The 12,017-nt window shown below is 57.8% G+C and overlaps 1 protein-coding gene across 2 annotated transcripts in view; it reads left to right on the top strand.

Moving 5' to 3' along the window:
• The window catches only part of NISCH (nischarin), a 33,864-nt gene extending 23,025 nt beyond the window's left edge, over positions 1 to 10,839 (top strand). For both annotated transcript variants that reach the window (XM_058726680.1, XM_058726681.1), the window contains exons 14-21: positions 1,018 to 1,142; positions 2,258 to 2,307; positions 3,704 to 5,098; positions 6,827 to 7,244; positions 7,763 to 7,919; positions 8,433 to 8,561; positions 9,041 to 9,202; positions 9,618 to 10,839. In XM_058726680.1, coding sequence (XP_058582663.1) covers positions 1,018 to 1,142; positions 2,258 to 2,307; positions 3,704 to 5,098; positions 6,827 to 7,244; positions 7,763 to 7,919; positions 8,433 to 8,561; positions 9,041 to 9,202; positions 9,618 to 10,228 — 3,047 coding nt within the window. In that variant the 3' untranslated portion in view covers positions 10,229 to 10,839. The remainder of the gene's footprint in view (positions 1 to 1,017; positions 1,143 to 2,257; positions 2,308 to 3,703; positions 5,099 to 6,826; positions 7,245 to 7,762; positions 7,920 to 8,432; positions 8,562 to 9,040; positions 9,203 to 9,617) is intronic.
• The last annotated feature ends 1,178 nt before the right edge of the window (positions 10,840 to 12,017 follow it).

Genomic DNA, 12,017 nt, shown 5'->3' with positions numbered 1-12,017 from the left:
GAGTGAAGGAACAGGCCTGGACATGCTGTGTTCATAAAACAGCCTCAGCAGGGTTTAAGAGCACTGTGTGTTTCTGGGGTGCATGAGTCAGTTTGCTGTCCATGTGGAGGTAGCCTAAGGGAGGGTCAGTGGGGGGTGTCCTGCGGAAAACAGGCCATGGGTACCAAGCACGGATTGTCCTTGCCAGCCACGGAAGAAAACAGCCTGGAAGAAGGCCTGGCCGAATGAGGGGATCTGAGCCCTTGCGTGTCTGTGAAGCTCAGCGGAGATGTCATGTTACTGGGGGGATGGGGCCAACTTCAGTCATTTCCCTAGAAAGAGTCTCTAGGAGTGAACACGTTTCAGGCTCTTGACGGACATACTGCCAAACTGCTCTCCCAGCGGGCAGGCCAGCTCATGCCCCACTGCCCACCTCTGCCCAGTTAGGCCAAATCCAGGCCATGCAGTCAGTCAGACTCTTGCCAACGTGAGGCGAAACAGAGGTCGTGTTCCAACTTGCCCTTCTGTGGTTCCCTGTGAGAGGGTGCATCGCTTCCTGTGTTCTTTCTGGCGGCCATTCCTTTGTGGGATGTCTCTTCATCCTGTGGTCTCCTAACGGGGTTTCCAGCTTTCCCCTCCCATTTTTGACCTGGAAGAGCCTTTTATAGATTAAAGACACACACCTTTATCAAGTATTACAAGTACTTTTTTCTCATTTCATTTCACTTTGTTATATCTTAGGTTTCTTACAGAAGTTTCGTTGTTACATAGTCACACACGTATCAATTTTTTCCTTTGGATTTAGGTTTAGAAAGTCTCCCTGCCCTGAGGTTAGATAAGCAGTCATTTGTTCTTTCTTAGAGTTTTTTTTAAGATTTCCATTTTTAATGTTTTCTTCTGTGATCCATGCGGCTGGGGTAAGGGGTCTGAAAAGGCCCCAGTCAATGCCGATAGCCTGAGGGCCCAGCCCTGTGTGTTGAATGGCTACTTTCCCTGCCTGCCCTGCCTGCCCTGCCCGCCTGCCCCTGATCTCTCCAGGAATCATGTTCGTGCAAGAGGAGGCCCTGGCCAGCAGCCTCTCATCCACCGACAGTCTGACTCCTGAAGACCGGCCCATTGCCCGGGGATGCTCTGATTCCTTAGAGTCCATCCCTGCAGGACAGGTAACACCCTCCTCCTGCTGCCAGGGCTTGGTTATCTCTGTGGACCACCTCTTCTGCCTGGGGCTGTCCAGAAGTAGGATGTGCCTTGGCTGGAAGTAGGAGGTGGTCTGGCTGGAGTTGGGGCAGATGCTGTCTCTGCTTGGTCCACTGTGCTTTATGATGAACGGTTCCCTGTCTGTCGTCTGTCGTCTGTCTGTCCGTCTGTCAGGGCTAATAGGAATGGGCAGTTCTCTCTCACTAGGTCCTGGGGGACAAAGCCAGATGGTCCTTAGCCCCTGTGAGTGGACTCTCCTGTGAAAGGCAGTTCAGAAGGCCCTAAGTGGGGATTGTTTGGGTCCTACACCCATCAGGAAGAGTTTCCCTCTCCCCTGTTGCCTGGTGTCCTGGGCTATTCTGCCTGCTCCTGCATGTTATCCTAGCAGTCTGGGACACACTGTGACTCCAGCACCTCCTCTGTGGCTATAGCTGAGGGTTCTGGAACTTCTCCATGAGTCCTGGGAAGAGAGGAGGACAGCAAGTGTGATGTGAGAGTCTTGTGTGTGGGGAGTATGCTTGGTACCTGGGCTTCCATCCAACCCCAGCTGTGTTCAGCAGGCCAGAGTCATGGCCCTGTGACCTTGGGCAGTCTGTGGGGTCCTCGCTCTGTCCCCACACTCCTTGGCACTCTTCCCTTCGCTCTCCCCAGGGTCACACAGTAGGAGGTCCTGGGCCCTCAGTCCTCCACACTGCCCAGAGACCATTGGGAGTGCCGTGCCAGGTGCTGCCTAGCCTCTTTTCATCGAGTCCTCTCCTGGCCAGTTGCCAGATTGGTAGACTGACCATGTGGAGCCTCTCGGGTGGCATGAGGAGCACTTAGATGCCAGACCTAGAGGCGCGTGCTGAGTTGTGGTATGGGGGCGTGGGCTGGGGTCAGACACATGGGCAGGGATCTCAGCCCTGCTGTACACTGGTGGGGTAACTGGATGAGTCTCTGCCTTTCTGGGCCCCAGAATCCATCCCCGAGGGAAGCGGGATGGTGAGGGGCAGGGGGTGCCTGGCTCAGGGTCAGGCACCCAGTAAATACCAGGGAATGGCTGTAGCAAGTAGGGGGCTCACGTCATGTCCTTCTCTGTCAGGCACCTTCTGATGATTTACGGGACGTGCCAGGAGCTGTTGGTGGTGTGAGGTAAGGAAGAGGTTGAGAAGGCATTCTAGGCCTCCTGCACGTGCCCAGCTGTGGGCTAGTGGGAACCAGTTGGATTTTGTTAAGGATCTGTTCATAGGAGTCCTTCAAAACTGTTTCTTCCTTTAAATAAGCACCAATGAGGTGGGCTGTGGTCTGTTTCCAAATTCTAATCCCTGAAGTTTGCTTGACACGTTATCCCATACTAGGGGTCAGCAGATTAAGGACGATCTGGTCCACAGCCTATTTTATTTTATTTTTTTTTTTATTTTATTTATTTTTTTATATATATATATTTTTTTTAATTTTTTTTTTTTCAATGTTTTTTATTTATTTTTGGGACAGAGAGAGACAGAGCATGAACGGGGGAGGGGCAGAGAGAGAGGGAGACACAGAATCGGAAACAGGCTCCAGGCTCCGAGCCATCAGCCCAGAGCCTGATGCGGGGCTCGAACTCACGGACCGCGAGATCGTGACCTGGCTGAAGTCGGACGCTTAACCGACTGCGCCACCCAGGCGCCCCAATTTTTTACAGCCTGTGTGAGCTAAGAATGATTGTTCTATTCTTTTTTTAAAAATTTTTTTTTTTCAACTTTTTTTTATTTATTTATTTTTGGGACAGAGAGACAGAGCATGAACGGGGGAGGGGCAGAGAGAGAGAGAGACACAGAATCGGAAACAGGCTCCAGGCTCCGAGCCATCAGCCCAGAGCCTGACGCGGGGCTCGAACTCACGGACCGCGAGATCGTGACCTGGCTGAAGTCGGACGCCCAACCGACTGCGCCACCCAGGCGCCCCGATGATTGTTCTATTCTTAAGCCACTGTTAAAAAAAGAATATGTGGGTGGGGTGGCCCCCAAAACCTGAAGTGCTTACTTTCTGACCTTTTATAGAAGTTTCCCAATGCGATTCTCTATATGCTTTTGCATAAGGGGAGCAGTGGCCAAGAGGAGCTAGAATTTAAATGTGGAAAGTCCGAAGACCCACCTAGCTTACTGCCTGACTCCCATCCCAGAGGCTCCTGGGTGCCCCTGAAGGGAACTGTTGTCAACCAGTGACTTCATGCCCTTTAGCTCTCGTCTTTGGGGCTCACGGCCAGCGTCTGAATGACTGAGAAGTCTTTGTGGTGCTTCTGTTGGGGGATCCTGTGTGGTGTGGGTAGGACAGTGTTGGTGCCTGTGGGCCGAGCCCTGGGAGTATGGGCTGTCACTGAACTGGCAGTCCCAGCCTTCCAGCACCTTGGCTCCCCACTGGGACGCTTATTGTGGGCTCAGGACAGGTTCAGCTGTTCAGAAGGCTTGGGAGACCCTTGAGGCCAGGGTGCAGCAGACGGTTGTGTGTGTGGGTGGTAGGGATGGCCCAGCGCAACATACCGTTGACCTGGCCTCTCCCCACACAGCCTGGAGCATGCGGAGCCAGAGGTCCAGGTGGTGCCTGGGTCCGGCCAGATCATCTTCCTGCCCTTTACCTGTATTGGCTACACGGCCACCAACCAGGACTTCATCCAGCGCCTGAGCACACTCATCCGGCAGGCCATTGAGCGACAGCTGCCTGCCTGGATCGAGGCTGCCAACCAGCGGGAGGAGGGCCAGGGCGAGCAGGGCGAGGATGAGGACGATGAGGAGGATGTTGCTGAGAACCGCTACTTTGAAATGGGGCCCCCGGATGTGGAGGAAGAGGAAGAAGGTGGCCAGGGGGAGGAAGAGGAGGAGGAGGAGGAGGAGGAGGGCGAGGAGGAGCGCCTGGCTCTGGAGTGGGCCCTGGGTGCAGACGAGGACTTTCTGCTGGAGCACATCCGCATCCTCAAGGTGCTCTGGTGCTTCCTGATCCACGTGCAGGGCAGCATCCGCCAGTTCGCTGCCTGCCTTGTGCTCACCGATTTTGGCATCGCCGTCTTCGAGATCCCACACCAGGAGTCGCGGGGCAGCAGCCAGCATATCCTCTCGTCCCTGCGCTTCGTCTTCTGCTTCCCCCACGGTGATCTCACGGAGTTCGGCTTCCTTATGCCGGAGCTCTGCCTGGTGCTCAAGGTGCGGCACAGCGAGAACACGCTATTCATCATCTCGGATGCCACCAACCTGCACGAGTTCCATGCTGACCTGCGCTCGTGCTTCGCCCCACAGCACATGGCCATGCTGTGCAGCCCCGTGCTCTATGGCAGCCACACCAGCCTGCAGGAGTTCCTCCGCCAGCTGCTCACCTTCTACAAGGTGGCGGGCGGCGGCCAGGAGCACAGCCAGGGCTGCTTCCCCGTCTACCTGGTCTACAGCGACAAGCGCATGGTACAGACGGCCGCCGGGGACTACTCGGGCAACATCGAGTGGGCCAGCTGCACGCTCTGCTCAGCTGTGCGGCGCTCCTGCTGCGCACCCTCCGAGGCCGTCAAATCGGCTGCCATCCCCTACTGGCTGCTGCTCACGCCCCAGCATCTCAACGTCATCAAGGCCGACTTCAACCCCATGCCCAACCGCGGCACCCACAACTGTCGCAACCGCAACAGCTTCAAGCTCAGCCGCGTGCCACTGTCCACGGTGCTGCTGGACCCCACACGCAGCTGCACCCAGCCGCGGGGTGCCTTCGCAGATGGCCATGTGCTTGAGCTGCTCGTGGGCTACCGCTTTGTCACTGCCATCTTTGTGCTGCCCCATGAGAAGTTCCACTTCCTGCGTATCTACAACCAGCTGCGGGCCTCGCTGCAGGACCTAAAGACTGTGGTCATCGCCAAGAGCCCCGCGACCGGGGCCCCGTCCCAGAGGCCCCTCGTGGATGGCCAGCATGCCGAGGGCAGGGCCAGGTGAGACTGAGCACGGGCTCTTGAGGGAAAGTTGTGGGGGGGACCGTTTCTGAGACCGTTCGCCCCAAATCACATCTCTGAGCATCTGCGTGAGTGGGCCCAGGGTGGGCCCGGCTCCTCTGCTCCCGGCTTTGACTTCTGACCAGCCTCAAAACTGCTCAAAAACTGGCTGCCTCTGACACCCAGTACCAAGCCTTACCCTGGTGGTAAGCCATATACCCCTCTCCGGGGAGAACTGGTCTGCTGAGGGGCTCTTTCTCTGTGTACCATTCTGTAAATTCCTTCCAGAGGAACTTGTTGGCTAAGAGTGGCAAAGTGCGAAGGTCTGAGTTTGTGACCTGGGTGGTCCCCTCGTTGAAAGCTCCTTTCCTTCTTGTGGCAGGGGAGACAGGGAAGTAGTGGCAGCTTTGTCCTGTTCTTCCTCACTTTGCTTCTGTCCCCAAGCCTGACTAACCCCCATCTCCCTCCCTGGGTTTCCCTCAGGGCCATCTGGGGCTGAGGCTAGAGGGAAGCCTGTGGGCAGCCGTAATCATATCCTCAGTTCACCCCAACCCAAGCCTCCAGAGGGACCTTGTGCCCTGGAGGGCACACCTGCCCCCCGGCTTCATACAGGCTGGGGCTTCCCCAGCCTGGGCAAGAAAACCCTTCATCTGGTGGTCCTCCTATTCTCTGAGATACAGCCTACCCTACCCTCATTTTCTCTTCCATCTCTATGAGCAGTGGAGACCCTGTTCTCATCCCAGCAGCTCATACAGCCTGCTTCCAGTCCCAGTCCCCTAACCGGTGTTCCCAAAGGGCTTCCAGCCTCTCTCTGGATGAATCAGGTACCCTTCTTGGGCCCAGCTCAAGTCCTGTGGCCTCCAGAGAAACACTCAATGTCTGCACACACTTCAGGGTCTTCCCCTCCCTGCCCCTGTGCTGCGGCTTCTAGTGGTGACACCTTGTCTCCATTTCCCTGCTGTCCCCAAGCCTGGCTGAAACCTGCCCATAGTAGGGACCGCATGCAGAAAACAGGTGCCCTGCTTTTCCCCAGCAGATGTATCTCTGTCACAGGACAACAAGGAGACAGCCCAGGGATTTCTCCAAGATCAGGGTCCCAGGGATTTCTCTCAACAGATGGACTGTCCCAACAGAGAGGATGATGTCCAAAAGACCCCGTCAGCCTGGGGCATGTAGGCCAGTTGCAGGGTCCTCCCAACCTCAGGGGTCCGTTCCTAACCTGAGCTTTAAGGGTTCTGAGCATTGTTTGGTCTGGTACTTAGAACAGACCAGCAAAAACCCAGTGTGGCCACGTGTATATGGCTAGATGGGATGAGAGCCTGGGCTACTTCAGGAGGACCCAGAGGCAAACTGAGGAACAGTTTGGTTTTGGTTGTTAACGTCTGTTTGCACTCAGGTCCCAGGCCGTAGAATTCTACGGATTCTAGAGTGGCATTTCTGGCACCTCTACCACCTTCTGAAAATGCATTTTTAGTCCTTGGGCCACGTATATCTGGCCATCCCAGCCCTAGGGTACCGGATGGTCTGTCTTTCCCCTGTCTACCCATCTCCCTTCTAAGAGAAAGGGCCTGGCACTTTCCCTTTGTTCTGTCTTCCTGTAGGGAACCCAGACATCTCCAGGTGACCTCAGAGGTGGCACTTGGTGGACATGAGGTTTTGTGTGTGATGTGACCCTCCGCCTGGGGTCCCTGTGTTAACACAGTGTTTCTTGGGGACTGGGGGATGCAGCAATGACCAGCGTTCCCAGGAGGTCCTGGTGGAGGCTCCAGCCCCGGACCCGGTGGAGGCGCCAGCTTTGGCCCTAGCCTCGGTGGAGGTCCCAGCTCCGTCCCCGGCAGAGGCCTCAGACCCTGCGAAGACCCCAGGTCCAGTGGAGGCCTCGCTTCCAGCTTCGGTCCCATCAGAGGCCTCAGGCTCAGAGGAGTCCCCAGTGGAGACCCCAGCCCCGACCCCAGCTGCCCCGGCCCCAGCAGAGCCTCTGGTGCCAGCGGAGGCCCCTGCTCAGTACCCAAGCGAGCAGCTGATCCGGTCCACTTCCGAGGAGAATCAGATCCCGTCCCACCTGCCCGCCTGCCCATCGCTCCGTCACATCGCTAGCCTACAGGGGAGCGCCATCATCGAGCTCTTTCACAGCAGCATTGCCGAGGTAGTGGCCCCAGAGCCGGGCTCGCTGACTGGTGCTCGTGTGGAGAAAGGTGGTACAGTTGGTCCTGGGAGCTGTGGCAGGGCTTGGCTTGGGGTCAGCTGCAGGCTCTTGGACTTCTGTGCTGGCTTTCCTTCCTAGCTTTAGCTGGTCACAGCTTTGAGGACCTGGGGAGGGAGGTCCTGGGCTGCTCTCCCTGGTCAGTTGTCTTTCCTGTCACCACCTCACCCTGTGGCCACCCCTAGCCTTGGGCCCCAGGCACACCCCGCCCCACATCCATCTCCCACCCTTGAATCCTTCTCTGCTTCCAAGTTTATAAATGCGTTGACAAGATGCGATGAGGGTCTTGCGTCTCCCCATCTGGGATTGTGGCCATGTCACCGGTATGTGCAGGTCACCAGAGCAGTGGGGCTGATGGGGGGTTGCCCTGCCCAGAGCTGTTTTCAGGTACAGCCTAGAAGAGAGTTGTGTGCCCCGGCCCTGCTCTGCTGCAGGGCCAGACCCGGCCTTTCTGTATCCAGGTTGAAAACGAGGAGCTGAGGCACCTCATGTGGTGCTCAGTGGTGTTCTACCAGACCCCGGGGCTGGAGGTGACCGCCTGCGTGCTGCTCTCCACCAAGGCTGTGTACTTCGTGCTGCACGATGGCCTCCGCCGCTACTTCTCAGAGCCACTACAAGGTAGGCACCGGGGCCTGCTGGCACCCAGGAGCTCAGAGCAGTGCCTGAGGAGACAGGCTGGACTCTGTCTCTGTAGCCAGCTGTGTGGCCTCAGGCAGCAGCGATTCAGCAGGGCTGGGCGGAGCGTCCCTTGTCTGAGGAAGGGGGTTGATAACCACGCTCTTTCCTGGAGCTGTCACAAGAGACCAGAGGCCAGGGCTTGAGTCCAGGCCCAGTGAGTACCCAGGAACTGGCAGTGACGAGGAGGGCTTGGGCAGCCTCTGTCCTGTGGGGCCTCGGTGGGAGCCTTAGCTAGTGGCCTATTACAGGGCTCCTCGTGACTCTGCTGAGCCAGGCAAGACATTGCCCGTGAGGCCTCGTGTGCATAAGAGGTAGCAGTGGCTCCTTGCCAGGCCTCAGCAGACCGGGCTGGCCAGGGGCACCCCTTCCTGCTGGACACAGCTGTACACCTGGGACCCTTGGGCTCCCCTGGCACAGCCAGCACCACGCTTGGTTCCTGTCTTTCCATCATAGATTTCTGGCATCAGAAGAACACGGACTACAACAACAGTCCCTTCCACATCTCCCAGTGCTTTGTTTTAAAGCTTAGCGACTTGCAGGCAGTCAACGTTGGACTTTTCGACCAGTATTTCCGGCTGACGGGTGAGTGACTGCTATGCTTTTTCCTATTTTGGGTGAAGGCCAGCGTCACCAGTGGGCTTCCACCTTCCACATGTGGGTGCGTTATCGCAGGCTGGGTTATCTCTGCTCCCAAGTCCGTTCACCGGAGTGGGAGGAAGCGGCTTCAGGAACTGCTGAGCGTGCAGAACCCCCCAGGGCTCAAGCGCGAGGCGGGGACCAAGGCAACCAAGTGGCCGACGGGCAGGCAGAGTGGGCCCAGGGCTCACGGGCAGGATGTTTCTGACTCACACTTCCTGAAGAGAGAAAGCTAAGCTTTTTCCCTAATGCCTCTGCATCCCCTTCCAGAAAAATGTCACAGCCCTTCCGGCCTGAGAAATAGCTATCTCTCCAGGCCTCGTGATGCTTTCCCACGTGGGCCCTCATGGCTCTGTGGTCTCGGGGGGCAGGGACAGAGCCCAGGGGTGGCGGCTTGCAACCGTGACCAGCCCCTTCTCCTACAGGCTCCTCTCCGGTGCAGGTGGTTACATGCTTGACACGGGACAGCTACCTGACACACTGCTTCCTCCAGCACCTCATGGCCGTGCTCTCCTCCCTAGAGCGCACACCCTCCCCTGAACCTGTCGATAAGGACTTCTACTCTGAGTTTGGGAACAAGACCACAGGTACCCCCACTTGGCTCAGGCTGCAGACAGGCCACCTGGGCCGATGTCACCGACCTCCTCCCTGACCCCAAGGGCTGCAGCAGACCCCAGAGCACCTGTCTGTGCCCAGAACCCCTTCTGCCTTCTCACTTTTTGTCTTTCCTGCTTAGCCAGCTAGGGTTTCACATGAGCTTTTTCACTGCAGAGCCTCTATCCCAGCAAACCCTCAGCCACTCGGCATGTGCATCTCAAGCGTCTGCTCCGCTTTGAGCTGCTGGCCCATGGGTGTCCTTCCCAAGTGTGGGAGCCTGGAGCACTGCCCCGCTTCTGACAGCCCCTTATGCCGCCATTCTGTGTAGCGTGGGTTTGCTGGTGCTCCGGGCCCCACAGCAGGCAAGTTCCAGGCTCTAGCCCCGGTGGCCATCTCTCTCTGCAGGGAAGATGGAGAACTACGAGCTGATCCACTCAAGCCGTGTCAAATTCACCTACCCCAGTGAGGAGGAGATTGGGGACCTGACTTTCACTGTGGCCCAGAAGATGGCTGACCCAGAGAAGGCACCAGCCCTCAGCATCCTGCTGTATGTGCAGGCGTTCCAGGTGGGCACGCCGCCCCCTGGGCGCTGCAGGGGCATGCTGCGCCCCAAAACGCTCCTGCTCACCAGTGCTGAGATCTTTCTCCTGGACGAGGACTTTGTCCACTACCCATTGCCTGAGTTCGCCAAAGAGCCGCCGCAGAGAGACCGGTACCGGCTGGACGACGGCCGCCGTGTCCGAGACCTGGACCGCGTGCTCATGGGCTACCAGACCTACCCACAGGCCCTCACCCTCATCTTTGACGATGTTCAGGGCCGTGACCTCATGGGCAGCGTCACCCCGGACCACTTCGGGGAAGTAGCAGACGGCCCTGCCAGCAGCAGCCAGGGCCGTGAGGTCCAGTGGCAGGTGTTTGTCCCCAGCGCTGAGAGCCGCGAGAAGCTCATCTCGCTGCTGGCTCGCCAGTGGGAGGCCCTGTGTGGCCGTGAGCTGCCCGTCGAGCTCACTGGCTAGCCCGGACCACAGCTGGCCCCTGCTGCCTGCCATGCCCACCCTGGCGTCCACTCAGGGCGGGAAGCAGGCTCTCTTTGTCATTTTTAAAGCGTTTTCTCCTCCCTTTTGGGTACCTTCATTTGACTGTCCTCAGAGAATGTGAACATAGGTGTTCAGTTACTTCTTTCCAGTACTGGGAGTGAAAGCGCCGGCACCCTCCAGGACCTCCATGTGCCGCCAGCCTCCTGTGGTCTGTTGCCTGCCCTGGTGCGGTGTGGCCAGCATTCTAGTGTTGTGTCTTCTGTCGTGGGACTGTTATTAACGTGTGGCACCATGGGTCCGATTTATTCTTCTTTGTGTCCTTTCCTGAAATGTCCAGTCATGTGCTGTCATTGTGCTGTTTGCTGCTAATCGTGAAGCTGGTAGCAAAATACATGTCGGAAGCTCCCGCCCCGTGCAGTTTTCCGAAGTGGAGGCCTCTGCTGGTCCAGACAAGTGGGAAAGCCCCATGGGGGCAGGAGTCCCCAGGCCTTGGGCTGAGAGGGATGGGGACAGGGGACCTAGAGCTACCAGCACCGAGTGTGATTCCTGTTGCCTGTTTTCTCTACTCCAATAAAGCAGAGTTTGACACAGTCTGGGTCTTTTATTTCAAGGGGCACTGGGGTCCCAGCAGGGCACTGGACCAGGGCAGGGCTGGCATGAGGGAGAGGGTACCCTAGAGAAGCAGGAAGGTGAGCTGCTGGGGGCAAGGGAAAAGCGGGGGAGGGAGAAGGGCACGGAGGGCAAAGGAGCTGCTCTTCCAGGGTGGTGCTGGCAGGGGAGTGCCGGCACAGGGGAGGTGTCAGGGGACCCTTGGGATCGGGCCGTGCTGAGCTGGGGTTAGACCCTGAGCCTCAGGGCACACCTGGTACATGGGCTCACTGGCTTTCTGCTTCCTGCAGGTCTGGGATGTCACACCTGGCCCGGCCCCATGAAGCTGCAGTCTGTTGTGAGGGTAAGGCCTGGAGTCTGGGATTGTGTAGGCTGGGGCCTGGGGGGTCTCACCGGGAGCGCTGGCAGGAAGATGGCCTGTGGGAGGTGGCCCCAGGTGGTGGATAGGATGTTCCTGTTCTCAGAGAAGTGGAGGTTGCCTCAGGGAGCCCTGTCAGACAAGGACCTGGGATGTCTTTGGGAGCCAGTCCCGTGTCTCACCCTTTCTCACCCCATTCCTACCCCCAGAGTGGGGCCCTGGAGCCCCACTTGTCTCTTCCATCCTGGTCCAGTGAGGAGTCTCAGTTCCCAAGGCCCTGGGGCCATTTGGGTCAGGCAGGACTGGAGAAGAGGTGAGTGGAGGGTGGCCAGCCCAGCTTCCAGCCTACAACTCCTGTTCTTCAGGAGGGTCTGCAGCACTCGTCACCCTCAGGAAGGCTGCCCGGCTTGGGGGAGGGGGGGGGGGAGGGGGGAGGGGGTGAGCCACATTTGGGAAGGTCTCTCCACTCACAACCTCCCCAGCCAGATTTCAAAAGCTAGCCCAGTCGATGGCTCCTCCAGCCAGTGAGGGGAGAGAGGCCTGCTTAGGAGGAGGAGGAGGAGTCAGGTGACAAGGCTTCTCTCCCTACCAGGCTTTTATTGAAGACATTTACGTGGCTACCAGCCTCTATCTATTGTGTGTAAACAGGGATGGTGCCAACCAGAGGCAGGGTCCACCATGCCCAGGCCTAGCATACACAGGCCTCACCACCTGGGCTACTGTTCCCAGGCCCCATGGACCAGCATGATAGTCGGCCCTTGCCTGAGTCCGTGAGCACAGAATCTACTGGCAAGGGGCTGC

This window comes from Neofelis nebulosa, chromosome 4 (assembly GCF_028018385.1).
Source record: "Neofelis nebulosa isolate mNeoNeb1 chromosome 4, mNeoNeb1.pri, whole genome shotgun sequence".
Classification (NCBI taxonomy): Eukaryota; Metazoa; Chordata; class Mammalia; order Carnivora; family Felidae; genus Neofelis; species Neofelis nebulosa.
Note: the sequence above shows the minus strand (reverse complement) of the source record. Positions and strands in the feature narration are given on the sequence as shown.